We start from the raw sequence: 19,288 nt of genomic DNA on the forward strand, positions 1-19,288 counted from the left end.
GCCATGGCACTTGCCCTATTAGTGAGGGAGAGACTGAGTCTTTTGTAGGTTCTTGCATATTGACGCACCTTTGGACCAATCGATTATGGTCCTCAGCCTTTTGACTGTAAAGCTGAGGTAGCACTTAGGACTTAGCATAGACTAAAGGGTCCCGACTTGCATCCAGAAGCTGAATGCAAACATAGGGGTGCTCCTTTTACCACTGTGCTTGACAGAGAAAATCGACAAACACTCTTCTGCTGTCCATTATCCTGTGCCTAAACATTCGGTGTGATGTGAAAGGACTGGTCTGTCGAGAAAGCCATTCAGGTTAGACTTCCACATAACTGTGCTCTGCATTCAGTCACGTCATCATCATTTCTGTGACTGGAACCCTAACATCAATGGTTCTTGTTTTAACGTGTAGAAGTCCCTGAGACCGGAGCATCACATTAATGTTGTACAAAGCTGTATAGTTTCGAATGAAATCGCTCATTGATGCAGAGGTTATGTCCCTTTAAAGGCATCGGCTGACGTTCGGTGACAGACGCTGATGCCTGTGTAAATGCTATTGTGTGTGTGGAACCGTTCAAAGAATGTCTACATTGTTTCAAAGCCATATGTAATAGATTCCTCTCTCTCCCACTGTAGGACAAGATACAACTGAATGCTTTGACTCTTTATATGAAATGCTTCTCTTTCTATTTAGCTTATTGTGCTTGTATGTGCTTCAAGAACTGTGCTTCTTGTCAATCCCTTTGCGATATAAATGTATGGAATATATACATACTTAAGATTTCTGTTCTTTTTTGTTTGACATTTTAATAAAGCACTTAAAGGCACTTTTGGACCGTGTTTGCTGTGTGTTTTTCCTGGTTGTATTCACAGAGTGCTCTACAGAGACGTCAACAAAACAAATAATTGGATTTAAGAATTACAGTGTCTTAAGTTAATTTTATTAACTGTACAAAACTATTCCAAACACTGGAAATGCCAAGATAATGTCATTAGTTGTAACATTTTCCTGATTCACAAGGTGAGTCCACTAAAAGAGGCCGGTCTTTAACCATATGCTTTCAATTGCCAGCGATATTAACAATATACAGTATGTTCATTGATGGCTTGTTTACCATTTTTCTTTTCTTTGATCTTATTTTACAATATGATTGTGTCTTGGACATGTTCAGCTTAGGTTTCCTTCCAGCTATAAAGGCCTCAGATTATAAAATACTTATTCCTAAATAGTTACACTTTATCTGTCTGTAAATATAGTCTCAGTGTAGAATATATTGGAGGGTTTTATATATATATTTTTTTTTTATTAATACAAAAATAACACTAAAAATACCAATATTATTATGAATTATATTAATTATTTAATAAGTCATATACAGTAATTAGATTCCAGGTTTAGCAAACATACTGTATATACTAATTTAAAAATGTTGCCACTAATTTCCCTTAAGATGATAGTGGATTGATTCACAAAAATGAAATTAATTTAAATTCTTTTAAAATTGCCATCCTCTAACTCACATTTTTGTTAGAGTGATGTGATTTCCGGCGGATGTTTATTGGTCAGTTTGAGAAAGAGAAGCTCCTCGGAGGGGCCGCCTTATTTCCGCGAATCGGTTCTTTCAAACACTTCGTTTCAAAGAACCGATTCAAAAAACCTATCCGTTGGTGTCAGAGCTTAATTGCGTCATAACGTCCTTAAAACAACCAAAAAAAGTTTTCTAATAGCCAATAGGTTCTATAATGAGTTTTCTTTATTAAACAAAGTCATGTAAAAGATAAATATGCATTATTGGTATAATCAAGCATTAATCAAACCCTTGTTTCAAAATGCTATTACAAATTGAACATGTTTTAAATGTACTGACCTATTCAAAATTTACCCGAGAACCACTTGGGCCCAATTCAGTCCGATTCGCCTAATCCGTGAATCAATTCAACCGATTCACTGAAGAGATTCGACTCAACCGACCAGTTCGTTGTTCACGCTCGCGTGAGAGAGGAGCGCCACTGCTGCTGTCTGGGGCCGATCAGCATAGGCGGGCCGGTGAAAAGAGGCAAAAGAAAGGAAGGAAATCCAGGACTCCGAGGCGGCGTGTATGAGTTAAGGACATAAGAGCAAAAAAAACTAGACCCGGTCACTCAAAAGCGGCATTAAAGCAAGAAACGACCGTTTTTATGTGAGTGTAGCCTCGCTCTCTTTGCGAACCACTAACGTTAGCCAGCTAACGCTAGTCATGTAGCGCTCCATTCACACGAACGCCAAACATGGACACGACTTTACACAATATATGTGTTTTACATCGCCTCTGTGGCTAACAAACTCTCGGATGAAAACATCCGAATGGCGATAGAGCTCAGATGGAGGGGCGTTGTGGATTTAGCTAGACATTCACCCAGAGAAAACACTCTCGTCCGTTGTTGAATCTGTGGCTTTGATTTCCTCTAAACCGATAAAAGTGCTCCCCCGTTGTTGTTTTGCTCAGAAAACGCCGCGATAAGAAGTGCAGTGGGATTTTTATGTTTTTATGGCCGTTGTTGAACAGATAAAGTTAGCTGTAGCTTAATCCTGGACCATTGCAAATGAAGGAGTATAAGGTGGTTGTGTTGGGCAGCGGCGGCGTGGGCAAATCCGCACTCACGGTCCAGTTTGTGACCGGGACATTCATAGAGAAATATGACCCGACCATTGAGGACTTCTATAGGAAGGAGATCGAGGTGGATTCGTCCCCCTCGGTGCTGGAGATCCTGGACACCGCTGGGACCGAGCAGTTCGCGTCCATGAGAGATCTGTACATCAAAAATGGGCAAGGCTTCATTCTAGTCTACAGCCTTGTCAATCAGCAGTCATTTCAGGTGAGTATTGCATCTCATGTCTGGCTCAGCTAGTACAACAAATAGACTTTTGAGGTTTAGATTAGGACATCCTTACCGCTATTGCCATATTACCACAACTGAAGTCAGAAAACCACTTCGGCAAGGAGATTTCTGTGATTTAGGAGAACACCAGATCTTAGTCATCTCTGGCAAACTGTACATGACAGGAAATCAAAAATATGTCTTATTTTAGAGTATTTTATGACATGCATGCAACAGGTTGAAACTTCTTATATTCAAATGCACTATTCCCACCCCTGATGATCTGACAGATCCACTTTTTGTCATTCTCTCTCTCTCTCTCTCTCTCTCTCTCTCTCTCTCTCTCTCTCTCTCTCTCTATATATATATATATATATATATATGTGTATATATATATATATATATATATATATATATATGGGTGTGTGTTTGTGTGTATTTCTCTCAAAATCAAATCACAGAACCAAGGCCCCGCCCCAAAATTAATCTGTTTCCCTTGGTTGCACGTTACAATACAGAAGAAAAGATCTGCAACTTTAAGACTGTTAATTTCTCCATAAACTGACTTATTTGGTGTCCTGAGTTTTACATTTCTTATGTATTATACATTACCCTCTCTCTCTGCTCCGCAGGACATCAGACCCATGCGGGACCAGATCGTTCGTGTGAAGCGCTTCGAGAAGGTGCCTCTGATCTTGGTGGGGAATAAGGTGGACCTGGAGTCCGAGCGGGAGGTGGCGGGCACTGACGGACGTGCCCTCGCACAAGAGTGGGGCTGCCCCTTCATAGAGACCTCGGCCAAGAGCAAGAGCATGGTTGATGAGCTGTTCGCTGAGATTGTGAGGCAGATGAACTACACCACTTTGCCCGAGAAGCAAGAGCAATGCTGCACCGCCTGCGTCGTGCAATGAGCGGCCTGGACTTACTTTCAGTCCAGGTATGAAAGCACAGAAACATGAGGGAAAAAAACAAACCAACATTCAGGCTTTCTGGTGCATTCATATGTTATGATGCTTGATATTTCATATATAGAAATTAAAATTGAGGATAGCAGCTCTCTAGGCTGACTCAACTCTGTTATCATTGCATCACACCAAGAATGTGGCATGAAGAGTTAAATTGCTTAATCCCAATACCAATGAGGTGAAGCATGAAGAAACAGCGCTGTCTGAACAAGCACTCAGGCACATGAGAACAGGGACAATCTTTGTGAATAAAGAGGAAAACAGAACATCCTGAATGGAAAGTGATGTCGCAAAACAGGAAATGGTCTTCTGGAGAATTTTAGGATGAACCAGAAGTGCCATTTTAAAGGCGTCTTTATGTAAACAGTTTTTTATAGTCTTATTCAAACGTTATGTAAGAGGATCCAAGTCAAACAGATTTTACATCAAACCGGTTTATTTATTTGTAAGTTAAATTCCAAAGACCATGCATAGTATCATGTTCATAGTATCATCAATGCTATAGATCTCATTTTATCCACCTTCAGAAGTTAGGTTTTTTTTTTTTTTACGTGAATGTTCTTAAATTCCTGTACATTAGCCACTATGGATAAATAAATATAGAATAATAAAATTCAGCAAATGGTCAACATATTTGTGCTACAAACCAATGTGTTAAAGCGATGTTATGAAGACAACATTTAAAAAAATGTTGGTAGACAAACAGTTGCTGGTAGCCATTGACTTCCATTGTTTGTTTGTTTTTCATAGAATGAAAGTCAATGGCTACCGGCAACTGTTTTGCTACCAACATTCTTCAAAATATCATCTTTTGTTTTCAGCAGAAAAAATAAACTTCAGGTTTCAAACAACCTGAGAGTGAATAAATGTAAATTTTCTTTTTTGGGGGTGAACTGTCCCTTTAAGAATGATTACAAGAATTTACAATAATAAGAAATACCAGTTTGCGATATCAAGGAGAATAACAAACCAGTTTGCAATATCAAGGAGAAAAACAAAAGTGTTTTATACATCCAAGGTAACGCCCAAGCACATTAAAGTTAGAAATGGCCATGCCCACTCTTGGATCTGTGTTTTTTTTTCTTGTGACTACAGCACATTTGTCATTTCTGTGTTTCTTAGACACATGATCCAGACGGACGCTCTCTTGAACCATTCTCTGTTCGTACGACCCTCTGAGCCACGCCTGTGCCACTGAGCCCCTTGAACTCTGACACTGAAGACATCTGGCCGAGGCTTGGCTTGGCTGTCTGGAAATAAATCATCGCAGGGTCTTCAAAACTCAAATCCACCGGGTCTGGATTGTAGAGCACATATACACTATCTTCAAGTTATGTTTTGGTTACCTGGAAACAAATCAAGTCTGTGAACTGGAGCACAGAAAACTTTTGGGAATGGGTATATCTGTGACAGGGCTATTAATAGCTATTTTTCTTATATAGGGAAAAGGGTTATGACGAGCAGTTAAGCTCAGGGCTATAATACCCCTGGTGATGCTCCGTTATAAATGTTCCCTGTTTTTTCTTTTAACATATTAAGTTTGATATCTAATTATTAAGTTGTAACAGCCATTATGCAGGTTTGAGACCTCAGTATCTAACGTTTCTTTTTTTTTTCCCCCTTTTGATTATTTTTAAACTACTGGTATGTATGCTTTCTCTTCTAGGACTCTATTTATTAAAGTCTTTAATTACAGAGATAGATAAATATTGCATTTTTATATTCTGTTGGCTGTTTTGGCTTTTTGTGGCTACAGTATGCATTGTTTCTAAAGTACAGCATTGATGATGCCTTAAATGATTCCAGTCTGAAACCCCTTTTGAGTCACTTCTTTTCCTGTTTTCTCATTTCATTTCTAACATGGCTCTTGTATATCATTTGTGCCCATGAAGTTGCAGTTATGTTTTGGGCATGTTTCCAACCACTGCTTCAATAGAAATTTAAAAGCCAAAAGCAACATCCACAATGCTGTGCTGAATGGACTGCTGACAATTTAACACTGTAAGCACATAAAATGTACAAATGCCAAAGTTGGTTATCGTTGACATTTTTGAGACATTTGAACCAAAACAACTAAATAAAGAACTTTCAAATCAATGCATGCAATACCTCATAATAGGCTTTTGATAATGACCTTTGAATTGCCTGGAAATCAGCCATTATCAATTCCCATCAGACTGTCTTATTGTGGGGGAAACCCAATGTCTGAAATGTGAGGATCTCATGATGAGCTTGAAGAAAGAGTTAAGCAGATGTTGCAGAGTTAAGCAGATGAAGAGAGTGTTTTCCAACTAAAACATTCAATTTCTTCTTAAAAAGGTTACATTTTGACATGGGTAGGGCTTAAGCCATAAATACATAATGTTTTGTCATGCACATATGACTGAAGTTCAGGAGTGTGTTAACAATGTTTAAAAACCAAGCTTCAGTCTTTTGCTCATCTGTGGTCTAGGAAATGGGCAAGAACAATATGACTAGTGTAACAGCTGCAACATTCTGTGTGGAGATGGGAAAACCTGCTGGAAAGATGACCATCTGCAGCAATTGATCAGATAGCTGTGGCTGAGTGTCTTGTCAAGACACTTCTGTATTCCAAGGCTTGTGATCATGAGTGTGGCTTCTGGAGTCTGAATACTCATAGGTCACCCAGAGTTTACTTTCCAGTCTGACACTGATTTACATTACATTTAGTAGACACTTTTATCCCATTTAGATTCGATTTAGATAATAAAGTTATTAAAAGAAAAGAAAAGAAAAAAAACATTAATGAATATTTGAAGCTGTAATTAACTGCTACAAAAAGCATATTTTTTATTTTGTGATTCCAGAAATATCAAGAACTTTATGTTCAAAACAAACTAAACTAATTAAGGGGGAAATAATTACATTTATTTACTTTAAATATTATGTTTTTAGTTATTTTAACGTAATTATATGTGATACTTTTATTATTATTTAAATAATTTTAAGTCATTTTGCCTCTCGCTTGGAAACATTCTGAGGGCATCTGACTGGACCTGAAGGGTGCTGAAAACGGTATTTCATATAAAAGGCTCCAATAAGAAAAATGGGTCATTGGAGTTATGCGGTAAAGTTTGAGCTTTTATATGACTTCGTTCAGTCAAAAAGGACATTTTCTACGAAAAATTATATTTAAAGTGAACACAATTCTTCCAATGTACACCTACAATAAATTATTATAATTTTTTTAGAATATGATTTTCATATTTATTTTAAGCGTGCAGTGTTTACTGTAAAATATGTGTAGGAATGGGTCATGTAGATATAAATATTTGTTATTATTATTTATCTTTTTTTTCAAACTCCAGAAAAGGACGAAAAAGAGGGGGGGGGGGTATAATTTTCGATACTTTGATATACCACTATATTATGTTAAAATCATACACGTGACTCTAGTAGGCCCGCAGGACTTTTATTTTGAAGCATGGACTGTTAAGAGACCCTTCGTGTTTATCTTTTCTTCACTGTTTCTTTTTTCATTTTTGTTCACGTCTGTTTTCTGATACATTTAGTAAAGGCTGTCACTGATATAATGAAAACTGTATTTGTAACTGTCGGAACGACAAGTTTCGATGATCTGATTGGCGCTATGACTTCAGATGAATCCGTGAAGGTAAGAATGTCAGTCATAAATAGTGAGAACTGCAAAGGAAACGTAAGCTGAATGTTAAAAATACTTGAAATGAGCGTCGGTATTTGTGAGCTAGTTTTAAAAGCAATAAGCCGTGAGGTTTTAAATACATCCTGGCTCACTATATGGCCGTTTCCATGTTTCTGAATGAAGGCATTAATCGGCCGTGGCTACACAGATGTGGTGCTTCAGGTCGGCAGAGGCTCAGTTGTTCCTGATCCAGACAGCTGCCCAGGACTGACTCTTCAGGTGTTTCGTTTCAAAGATTCAATCGCCGAGGACATGAGACACTCAGATCTGATTATCAGTCATGCTGGTGGGTCAGAGCTAACTTTGGACCAAACACTACACTGAATACGCTATGGCAAGCCGTCGTAGCATTTAATCTGTAAACCGCACTGTTAATACTAGTAGGGTAACACTTTAGAATAAGGAAAACTTATTCACTATTAACTATGGCTTTTTCCTCGTATTTATTCATTAGATATTAGTACTTATTGATTAAATACTAGTACTTATTTATTAAATACTAGTACTTATTTATTAGATACTAGTACTTATTTCAATGGTGACTAGTAATTATTATATTGTTAATAGTAACCAATTTTACAATTTTGCCATTGACTTCTATGGAGATCCATCATTTAGATATCAACTATTCAGTTTTGACTAGTATGTATTCCACTAGTGACTAGTGTTTAAATTTTTATGTACCAGTAGTCATTCATTAGGTGCTAGTACATATGTTTTTAGATACTAGTACCTATTAAATATACACTAGTACTTATTCATTAGGTACTATTGCTTTTTTATTAGAAACTAGTACACATTCATTAGATACTTTTACCTATTAAACAGATGCTAGTACTTATACAATAGATGCTAGTGTACATTTATTAGATAGTAGTTCTTATTCATAATGTTGCTAGTGTAGTAAAACATTTTTATTGAGCTCTGCTGTAGCCACGTGGACTAATCATAAGTAAAAAAGCAGATCTACCTAGTAAGATAAGAATTGTTACTAGTAGTAAATACAGAAGATACTAGTGTCTAATAAATTAAGTACCAGTACCTAATGAATAACTACTAGTATCTATTAAATAGTTACTAGTATCTAATTAATTGGTGCCAGTATCTAATAAATAAATACTAGTACCTAATGAATGCTTACTAGTAATATTTAAAAAGATACCAATCACTATTGCAATAATTACTAGTCAGAAATTAAAAGATGCTATCAAAAACAGATTAACTACGACTCCCTTTTCAATGGCAGGAATCTTCAACTTCACAAAGAACTAGTGAGAATGTATTTGGAGATATCTTCATTTAAACAGATTATTGAATAAACATGACTACCACATGGTAATTCAAAAAATTAATATACTTATTTAATTTGTTAAGTAGGGTTAACTGGCTTCGTTTGTTTGTTATCTTGAAAACAGAATCTAATGAATAAGTACTAGTAACTTTACAAAATACACTAGTACCTAAATAATAAGCACTAGTAGCTAATGAATAAGTACTAGTACTTAATGGAAAAGTTACTAGTATCTAAAAAATAAGTACTAGTAGCATGAAAATAGATACTAGTATGATTTATAGATTAAATGTTAAAACTGCTTTCCATAAATACGCTAAACAAGTTAATTTGATTGTTTTTGATGCAGGCAGATTAAGGAAAACCTTTATAATAATCATCAGATAACAGATCAGTAGGTCATATACTGAGGAATATAAATATAAGATAATAAAATATTCATGTTTCCACTGATATTCCACTGATTCCACTGTATTTTTTTTATCTACTAAAATAAATAATAAATCTAACAGTGCAGTACGGTAGTTTCCTGGGGGAGACTAAATATTGAATAATATTTTACACATATTTATAATATTATAATATAATTTTTTACAGTATGAATTGGGTCTTTATACTTGGAAATATATTGATGCATTTTAAATTTTAGAATGTGAGGGTCCTACGCATAATAATATTTGGGATCCTTCCTGGCGACTTAAAGATTAAAAACCACTGATCTGACATAGTTTTGTTTGTTGTTGACATTAATAATAACCTACTTTCAGTTTTAGATCATAGGCCAGTTGCATAAACTCAGCCACTATGTTAAGACTGTGTCCCAAGGGGTAATGTGTGTTATTTTTCGAGTTCCAAGTAAACCAATCTGCCTTTTTATGTACGGTAACAAACTTAAAAAAAAAAAAAAAAATGGAACAATCTTGAAGAAAGAAAAGTCTGAACTAGAGACTGGTCTTAAAATCAAGGTTTATGCAACCGGCCCCATATGTCATAATATCTGCTGTGTCCTAATCAGGAGCAGGAAGCTGTTTGGAAGCACTCGGAGCAAATAAACCTCTCCTTGTTGTGGTCAATGATAAATTAATGGACAATCACCAGCTGGAGCTCGCAAAGCAGCTACAGGCAGATTCACATCTTATCTACTGCACTTGCAGGTTTGCTCTATCGGCATTCACTTTCTCAACTGTCTTAGTGTTTAAGTTAATTGTTATTGTTAAATTGATATGCTGACTGCCAATGTTCATCTTTTTGTGCTTTTAACCCTTCATCACAGTACTCTGCCTCAGACTTTGAGGGATATGGATCTGTCTGCTTTGACAACCTATGCACCTGGTCAACCGGAGAACTTCGCCAGCTTTTTAGATAAGGCTGTTGGACTTGTTTGAGAGCTCTCTCTTGAGCCGGGACGGTTCCTGTTTTAATGAGAAAACACGCACTGGACCCTCAGGAGTACAATGTTGTTTGAGAAGAACTGGTTTTTATTAAACTAATAATTGACCTTGGATGATAAATGCACTGGAGTGAATAATTATGGTATGATGCAACTGTAAAATATATAAAACATGAAAAAGCTGTTATTTAACAATAGTAATACATTTTAGTTAAACATTGTTATTATTATTAACATTTCAGATTAAAGTATTTGTTAATAAAAATGTTATTTTTTCTTAGTTTTGTTCTTTATAATGTTGTTCTATGAAGTCACAGTGAAAATGTCAGATTCCTTATCAAGATATTTATTCGTAAAGAAGTGGAAGTTGTAAAGGAAACACGCAGTAGTGAACATCCTGTGTAGTATTAGACCACAGTCATCTGTCACTCAGGCATGATTTGAGTAAGTATATAATTACACATCATTTTTTGTGCTGAATGATTTTTTTGTGGTCAATGGGGTTAAAAACTAAAAGCGAGCAAATGATTCATCACAAGATTGGTATTATAATTCTTAGTAAATACTGTTTGTATAAGAGGATTCTGATTGTATGTTTGCATTTAGTTTTGATTTTCTAAAAGACAAAGCTTGAGACATGCGTTTGGATGGGGATTTCCACGGTTTTTCTTGTGAATTTCATGTGTGTATGTGATGATGATTTGAGGTTTGAGATTCTGATACTGTATATTTTTATGTCTATGAGGGTTGCAGGAAAATGAAGTTCAAATGTAAATTCTTTATCTGCTTTGCAGTGTGACAAGGGTCTTGCATGAAAATTGTAGGCTGACTGGGAGATTGCAGGGAAGGTATTGCATGTTACTGAAGAAGGTTCTGAGAAACATTTGCGTTCACTCTGCCATGTACCTCTATAATTGTATCTGTACTAGAGGCTTATCTCCTGTTGTAGAATACTCCACCTTTCACTGGCTTCTGTATACACTTGTGCTTCAGTCTTTCCCTGGTTCCCCAGCATGGACTGGCAAGCAATTCCTGCTGCAGTGTTGAACGGATTCCCCATTGAGAGCCTCCGCATTATCCTGCCTTCTCTTGCATTTGTCTTGCTTGGACGGCCATCCTTTTTGGAGCACTTGAATTAATTCCCTGTCATTGTAAAGCTGCAGTATTTGAGAAATGACAGATTTGAAATGACAGTGCACTGGCTGAAAGGGTCATCCCTTTGGCCTTCATCTGGACAACCTCCTGTCGCAGAATTTCAGTCACCTTAGAGCAGCCTGCCATCTTGCAATCTCAGTTAAAAGTAAGAATAAAATGTTGCCCGTTAAATATGGTTGTCTTATAATTGTGACCCTGTCTGTTAAATCCAGGCTGAAGTATCAAAATCGAATTATATATTTATAGAATGTGTTTAAATTATCCAAGATGTTTTTATGTAGAAAATATCAAATCACAAAAAAATCACTTCAGCTGGATTTTCACATCCACGGTAACAATTTTCTTGGTGTTTCGGTAAGTGTTCTCCAATTTTGATCAGTTATTTTTCAAATATCTAATTTACGTTTTTTATGCTGTGCATGAAATATGCTCAAAAAGCTGCCCTTCTACTCCCAATAGGATACGTTCAAATAGGACTTATATGTGATCTTGAAATTTAGCAAATTGCAGGTTGTTCTCTTTTTGTGATATCAACTGTGTGTGTGCATATATATATATTGATTATTGATGATGATATAAGTTGGATTTTATTTTATTTTATTGTCAGATTTCTACATAATCCCTCACAAGACTGTCCAGAATATATAATGGAGAACAGTTACAGTGTAGGCTGCAGAATTCCTCTAAAAAACCCTGATCTGAGGTTTACACAATTTTCTACAAATGTATCCACTGAAAGAAACCACACTTTTTCAAAAACAAATGCTGCTCTTGTGAGCTTTCTATTTATCAAAGAGTCCTGACAAAATTGATGGCCGTTTCCACATAAATGTTAAGCTGCATAACATAACATCTATACTAATAATTAATGTTTCTTGAGCAGCAAATCAGCGTATTAGAATGATTACCAGTGGATCATGTGACACGGAAGATGTTACATCACAGAAATAAATTACATTTTAAAATATATTAAAATAGAAAACACTTTGTAGGATTTCATAGTAAAATAGTTTTCCTGTTTCAGATCAAATAAATGAAGCCCTGGTGTGCACAAGAGACTTTACCAAACACTGAATCATTCATTTTATTATTTTATTTCTCTCTTTATGTTTTTGATTATCAGTTAGTCATAGCATATTTTGCCAAATATTTTTCATATGACCAGCAGGCCATTATTCCAGGGAACCGATTTCAGCTCTGCTACAGTAGTTGTCTTCTATCACTCCACAGTCTTTTTCTTCTTGCATAATAGATTAATTTAAACTCAAATGAATATTTATGTAAACATAATTATTTGGTAAATAACCAATAATTGAGTACATTCATTTCCTCATACCCTATCAGGATTTCTGTTATAATGACTCTTGATGATCCATTATTCCATATTTTATTAGATATATTTAATAAGTCTGTTACATATCATCAGACATGATTAATTCCTTCCAATTTGTTTGTACTTATATTTGTTTAGTGCAGCTAAACCCACCTTATAACCTCTCAGTGGTGTTTAATAAGCAGGACAGCCCACTTTCACTGCAGTGGAACAGAGGTGCCCCTTCCCAAAAAATGATGTAGTCTATATGGTGCACAACCAGAAAGGCACAAGACAGGTGAGACAAGAGATATAATATTATGATCATTTTGCATTCAAACTGGCAACTGTCTCGTCTTCATCTCTCTTTTGCTCTCATACAGTCTGTCTCAGGTCTCACAAGAACAAGTGTAGAGCACTGTTGCTGATGTCTGCGGTGCTTCAGATCTCTGGACTGACCCGGTGGTGAGATACTACTATCACATAGTGAGGGACATAAATGGATTTGCTCTCATTTGTCTTCTTACAGTTTTTCCCCATCATGTTTCTGTGTTATGTAGGGAACAGCAAACGTGGTGGCAGGGGTTTTGTGGTGTCCTGTCAGTCCTTCTGCTGTCTCCGCTGGGCTTGTTGTGCTATTGTGAGAGGTGAGAGATGTTAAAAAGACTTAAACATAAAGACATAAAGCTGTTTCATTTATTTATATATTACAGATTTTATTCAAGTTTATTGTATTGCAATAATATAATGTAATCAGGGTTTCTGCAGGTCTTAAACAGATGACCTTCCACAATTAGGCCCTTAAAAGGTCTTAAATATGAGATTGCATTCACTGCAAAATGAATATTTTTCTCTGTATTTTTGTCTTCTTTTTAAAAACATAAGTTAAATATCTAAATATCCTTAAATCAAGATAAATTTATTGTAGTTACAAAATTAAAGGGTGGGGGGGGGGGGTGAAAAGCTCGTTTTCACTCAATATCCTGTTAATCTTGAGTACCTATAGAGTAGTACTGCATCCTTCATAACTCCAAAAAGTCTTTAGTTTTATTATATTCATAAGAGAAAGATAGTCTGTACCGATTTTTCCCGGAAAAACACGACCGGCTGGAGGTGTGACGTGTGGGCGGAGCTAAAGAATCACGAGCGCCAGTAAGCTTTTGCGTTGAGAGCGTTTGGAAGTTGTGACATTACCATGAGGAAAAAACCATCATCCAAAACAAACCATGGCTAACAGTCAGATTCAGCCATTTATTTATGATCCAGAATCAGATCCCGAGGCTGAAACAGAACGAGAGCAGCAGCAGCAACGACTCGCTCCAAGCGGGGCTTGAACCCCGGTCTCCAGCATGGGAGGGGATGCACTAACAAGGAGGTAGAGATATTTTAAGCAGTTTTACTCACCGCCTGTGGTTCCAAAACACGATCGTGACCCTTTTTTGTTGGGATTGCATCATCCTTAAGAAATAAACGATTTCTTAAAAAATTCTCAGCAATGCATATTACTAATTAAGTTTTGATATATTTACGGTAGGAAATTTTCAATTTATCTTCATGCAACATGATCTTTACTTAATATCCTAATTATTTTTGGCATAAAAGAAAAATCTATAATTTTGACCCATACAATGATTTTTTGACTATTGCTAAGAAATATACCCCAGCGACTTAAGACAATCAAACAAACAAAGCTTTTATGGGTTTGGAACGACATGGGAGTGTCGTTGAGTGATTAATAAGAAAGTTTTCATTTTGGGGTGGAGTAACCCTTTAAAAATAATGGCAGAGTTTGATACAAATCCATAAAAAATCCACTTCAAATTGCTTGACAGCTTTCATTTGTAAGTTATGTACATAATGATTAATAAAACTGCCATCTCATTTTAGTAAAATTGGATGAAAAGGTTATAAAACTTTTGATTGGGCATATTATACTATTGTTGTACTTTCTTGCCCTAGTTTAAATGTGTTTTTCCTCATCTGATTCCATGTCATTGTGACATCACAGTCTCGATGATTATGTTACTCTTTGTCTGCTGTTTCACTCATTTCTTATCCCGGCTACAGCAGGCAGCATCTTAAAAACCGAACAGCAGCCGGTGAGGTGTCAAGTTCGTCTCTGCCGCAATGTTTATTTACATTAAACATGGAGGTAAGGATCTCAGTCATATCTGTCATTTGAAAATGAATTAAATTGCTTGAACATTAATGCAATAGGCTATGCACATTCTTTGTTTAGATTTATATAGAGCCTCGTAACTGACAAAATATGCTTTCTGTGTACTTAAACAAATTTCTCTGTTTTATCTTTTTATGTAAATGACAAGAAGCTGATATTAATGTGATGTTTGTGTATTTAGATAATAACCAGTTCCTAGTTAACACCAACTGTCCAACCGTTGTCCTCACTGAATACATAAAAACCAGGCTGGGACTTGCTGAGTCAGGTATGTACAGCTTTCTCGAGGGTATGTGGATAAACATAAGCACATAATCAGTCAAATTAAGTTCTTAAGAACTTTAAAGGATATACTTCCAGTCATTCAGTGTTTTTCATGTGCTTCTGTCAATCAAATTCTGAGTTAATATTCAACGTCAAAGAAATTACTGTAAGTCACTATAAGGTCTGGTTTACACAGAACGTGTTTTTATTCATATATATATGTATACAGTTTATTAAATAGTATAGAGTTTTTTAACCATACTATAGTAAAGTGTATTATACTGTATATATTATATAATTTAAAACACTTTGTTAATGAATGCTACAGCTTACTGTTGTATTAACTATAGTGAACTAATAAACTGTAATAAATACTGTAGTATACTTTACTGTAGTAAACTGTGGTGTATTGTAGTATAATAATACACTCTATAGTTGTAGAAAACTTAATACAGTATTGAATAAAGTAACGTGTTTATATTACTAGAGTTGTTTTTTTACCACAGCAACTACAGAATTTCCACAACAAATTAATTAAAGTACTTGACTATAGTATCGTTCAAAAACACTATCGTATTTATATTTACTATAAATTACTATAGTATTTTTTCATGTGGGTTACAGTATTTTTCTGTGTAAATGCTGGCTACAACGGATGTGTTCTCGTGTCTTTCACAGCATCTCGCTTATTACTGATTTCAAGACCCCCAAAAATGAGTCCTTTGTGAATGGCCCCTAAGGATTTCTTAAAGTAGCTCAGGTGGGATGTTGCATGCTCTAGAGATCTCGGGTCAGACCCGGCGTGCCCTCGGCGCAGGAGGTCACAGATCTCAAACGTTAATATTTCACACTCTCTCTTCGCACATACTCCTACAACGGTGTCTGATTACATCTGTGGTATGTAGTAAGGAACGTTACCTGGGATCAGCCCATCACTAATGGAGAACTCATTACCACTGTCATTAACACTGCCCTTCTCCCTAATGCGTCTGTGCGTGCAAAAATGTTGCAAAGAGACAGTATAGATGTATTACATGTCAGTTTAGACACGTGTTTGAAACAAAATCCCTTAAGGTTACTCATCCAGATCTGTGTGTGTGTGTGTGTGTGTGTGTTTGTGTGTGTGTGTGTTTGTGTGTGTGTGTGTGTGTGTGTTTGTGTGTGTGTGTGTGTGTGTGTGTGTGTGTGTGTGTGTGTGTGTGTGTGTGTGTGTGTGTGTGTGTGTGTTTCAGAGCTTATAGACCTGTGTGATGAACGAGGAGTGCTGAAATTCCTCTTCTTGCCCCAGAATTCACAGCAGTCTGCTCGTGGACTGCTAAAGGCTAAAGAGTCATTCAGTGTTTGCATTATTAAGCGTGAGTTTGAGTTGGTCCCTTGATATTTAAAATAAGCTGAAACTTATTCATTCTATATAGTTTGATACAGTAAAGGTAAATGCAAGGAAATGGTCAAGGTTGTTCTTGTGTGTGTTTGCAGGTACATCTGATGGGGCTTATAACTCGGTCACATCACTGTTATCCGGTATTGACCCTGCTGTAAAAGGTGCCTTTGCTTGTACACTGAAATAAATTAATTTCTTAATTATTTGAAGAGTTTATTTGCAAAAACAGTTAACTCACTTTTTTTTAAATGTTCAGAAATCATGTTTTTTTATTGCATTTTTTTTTATTGTGTTTGGTAGCTGTATTTTTTGTTACTTTAACTTAATCAGAATAATCCATCCTCAGTCTGATTAAGATCTGGAATGCACAAAGAAAAAAGATTTTTGAAAATTGCTATAAATTGAGTTTTTGCAAATAAACTCTTCATTTTCTTCTTCTTCTTTATAATATCTGAACATAATTTACATATGAAGAATAACACTGAAAAGTATATATAATATTATATAATATTTTGAAACAACTATATATATATATATATATATAGAGAGAGAGAGAGAGAGAGAGAATATGTAGTGAATTAATGTTTAGATATTTAAATGGGAAATCAGAACGAATCATTATGCATTTATTTCTACTGCATATCAAATTGTTTGTAAAAGTTGCATTGTATTGTATATTGCTTTTACATTGTTTTTTACACTATTTGCTAATGTGTGTTTGTAATGTCTATGTCTTCCAGAGACCCTGAAGACTCAGATTGACAATCTTGAGAAAACTCGTCTGAAGCAGCTTCATACTGTGGAGGCTCGTATGGCTACATCAGAGGAAATCAATGCTCAGGCTCTGTCCACTAAAACTGTAAGTCCTTCAGAGCCACATCTGCACCTCACAGTGTACCCTTATTTCTTCACCTGTTCTCAACTTTTATATTATTTCGCCTAAAATTCAGCTACACTGTAAAAAAATAAAAAGGGGGAAAAAAAAGTTATTTACTGTAACTGTGACCAGAAACCATATACGAATGATACCATTTTATCCATTATGGGAGGCAATTTTTTGTTTGTTTTATGGAAATATAATTTTATGTGAACTATAATCTTGTGTTTTATTTTCTTGTGACTCTGCAGACTAAAAAGCGCAAGAAAGTTACACATGCCAGTGCCCCTGATGAAGAAGTCCAGCGCCACACAGGGGACAGGAAGAGCAGAAACTGAACAAAAGCCCTCACATTCAGCATTCAGCATTCATACTCATTCTTAATGATGAGTCTCAGTTTAATTCATTCAAATTACAGACGTTTTCATCAGAAATGCTGTTTTTTTTTTTTTTTTTTACTATTGATCTTTTTACTAGGTGATTCAAGTTGCTACATTCATTTTATAACAGATAAAACTCAGACTATATTCTCCAGAAGAATGGAAGACATATAGGAAGGAATTGAATAAAGCAATGTTTCAATGCAAATGTATTCCCTCTGTCTGTCTGTCTGTCTGTCTCTGTGTGTGTGTGTGTCTATCTGTCTGTCTGTCTGTCTGTCTGTCTGTCTCTGTCTGTCTGTCTCTGTGTCTCTGTGTCTCTGTCTGTCTCTGTCTGTGTGTCTCTGTGTGTCTGTCTGTCTGTCTCTGTCTGTCTGTTTCTCTGTGTGTGTGTGTGTGTGTGTGTGTGTGTGTGTGTGTGTGTGTGTGTGTGTGTGTGTGTGTGTGAGTGTGTGTGTGTGTGTCTGTCTGTCTGTCTGTCTCTGTCTGTCTTTGTGTGTCTGTCTGTCTCTGTCTGTCTGTCTATCTGTCTCTGTGTGTCTGTCTATCTGTCTCTGTGTGTGTGTGTGTCTGTCTGTCTGTCTGTCTCTGTCTGTCTCTGTCCGTCTGTCTCTGTGTGTCTGTATGTCTGTCTCTGTGTGTCTGTCTATCTTTATCTGTCTGTCTCTGTGTGTCTGTCTATCTGTCTCTGTGTGTCTGTCTCTGTGTGTCTGTCTGTCTGTCTCTGTCTCTATCTGTCTCTATCTGTTTGTCTATATCTGTCTGTCTGTCTGTATGTTCATGCGTTCATCTGTCCGTCTTTTATTATTTCTGTTTCTAAAAAAATGTCGGAATTTTCCACTGGTCCCTTGAAATTAAGCAACAGATGAGGTCATCGTCTTGCCTGTGATTGGCTAGTATGAATACCTGTTTGTTACCAAGCTTTCCCCAGCTGGGTGCAAATTGAGAGAGAATCTAAGGAGGAATATTTATAGATTGGTGTGTGTGTGTAGTTACTGAACACACTTTTATGCTTGGATCTATATTTGGTAAGCAATCAAGCTGTCTGAATGCAGAGTGGGTGTAAACTGTATTTTTGCAATAAGTTTTATGTCGGGGGCATGATGATATCTTGAAATATAATTCAAGATCAGTATCTTGGTTGTCTCTCTCATCCATGCAGCTGCAGACTTTCAGCAAAACGTACGTAGGCCTTGCAGGTGCAGGAACTTTATGATGTGTTACTCAGCACATAGATTTTTCCTTTTCAGCATTTCACCAGAGCACAATGTGGGCGGAATGCAGCCATTAGACAGGAATGAGTGGGTGAAATGCCAGTTAGCGGTTTTACCTTCTATGGCCATTATAATCTTTCGTGACACTATATGTGGTACAGCACACTCCTATCTGATTTTTCCCTTTAAAACCTTAGTTGTGAAATTTGGAGATGTCAGTTATTGTGGAAGTGGTATAGAAAGGATAGTCATACTGTATGATGAGATGGAGTGGGATGACAGGACTGAACTGAAACTCTACTGGCCTATATTACAAACCGAAGGTCGCAGCTGTCAGCTTGCCTG

General features: G+C 36.3%; 3 protein-coding genes across 3 annotated transcripts; all 3 read left to right on the top strand.

Moving 5' to 3' along the window:
* Positions 1-1,971: 1,971 nt before the first annotated feature.
* Positions 1,972-5,915, top strand: LOC113114154 (ras-related protein Rap-2c-like). The gene is made up of 3 exons (XM_026280943.1): positions 1,972-2,850; positions 3,486-3,790; positions 4,941-5,915. The coding sequence occupies exons 1-2, from the start codon at positions 2,578-2,580 to the stop codon at positions 3,762-3,764; spliced, it is 552 nt and encodes a 183-aa protein (XP_026136728.1). The 5' UTR covers positions 1,972-2,577; the 3' UTR covers positions 3,765-3,790; positions 4,941-5,915.
* A 1,345-nt stretch (positions 5,916-7,260) lies between these two features.
* On the top strand, positions 7,261-10,787 carry LOC113114155 (UDP-N-acetylglucosamine transferase subunit ALG13 homolog). The gene is made up of 4 exons (XM_026280944.1): positions 7,261-7,452; positions 7,624-7,786; positions 9,807-9,945; positions 10,065-10,787. Exons 1-4 carry the CDS (start codon positions 7,372-7,374, stop codon positions 10,174-10,176), a joined length of 495 nt encoding a protein of 164 aa, XP_026136729.1. The 5' UTR covers positions 7,261-7,371; the 3' UTR covers positions 10,177-10,787.
* Positions 10,788-12,830: 2,043 nt separating this feature from the next.
* Positions 12,831-17,982, top strand: LOC113114518 (uncharacterized protein CXorf65 homolog). Its single transcript, XM_026281430.1, has 9 exons — positions 12,831-12,946; positions 13,032-13,113; positions 13,209-13,295; positions 14,716-14,800; positions 15,009-15,095; positions 16,324-16,446; positions 16,568-16,633; positions 17,213-17,331; positions 17,601-17,982. Exons 4-9 carry the CDS (start codon positions 14,776-14,778, stop codon positions 17,685-17,687), a joined length of 507 nt encoding a protein of 168 aa, XP_026137215.1. The 5' UTR covers positions 12,831-12,946; positions 13,032-13,113; positions 13,209-13,295; positions 14,716-14,775; the 3' UTR covers positions 17,688-17,982.
* Positions 17,983-19,288: the final 1,306 nt, after the last annotated feature.

Source organism: Carassius auratus, chromosome 14 (assembly GCF_003368295.1).
Source record: "Carassius auratus strain Wakin chromosome 14, ASM336829v1, whole genome shotgun sequence".
In the NCBI taxonomy this organism is placed as follows: Eukaryota; Metazoa; Chordata; class Actinopteri; order Cypriniformes; family Cyprinidae; genus Carassius; species Carassius auratus.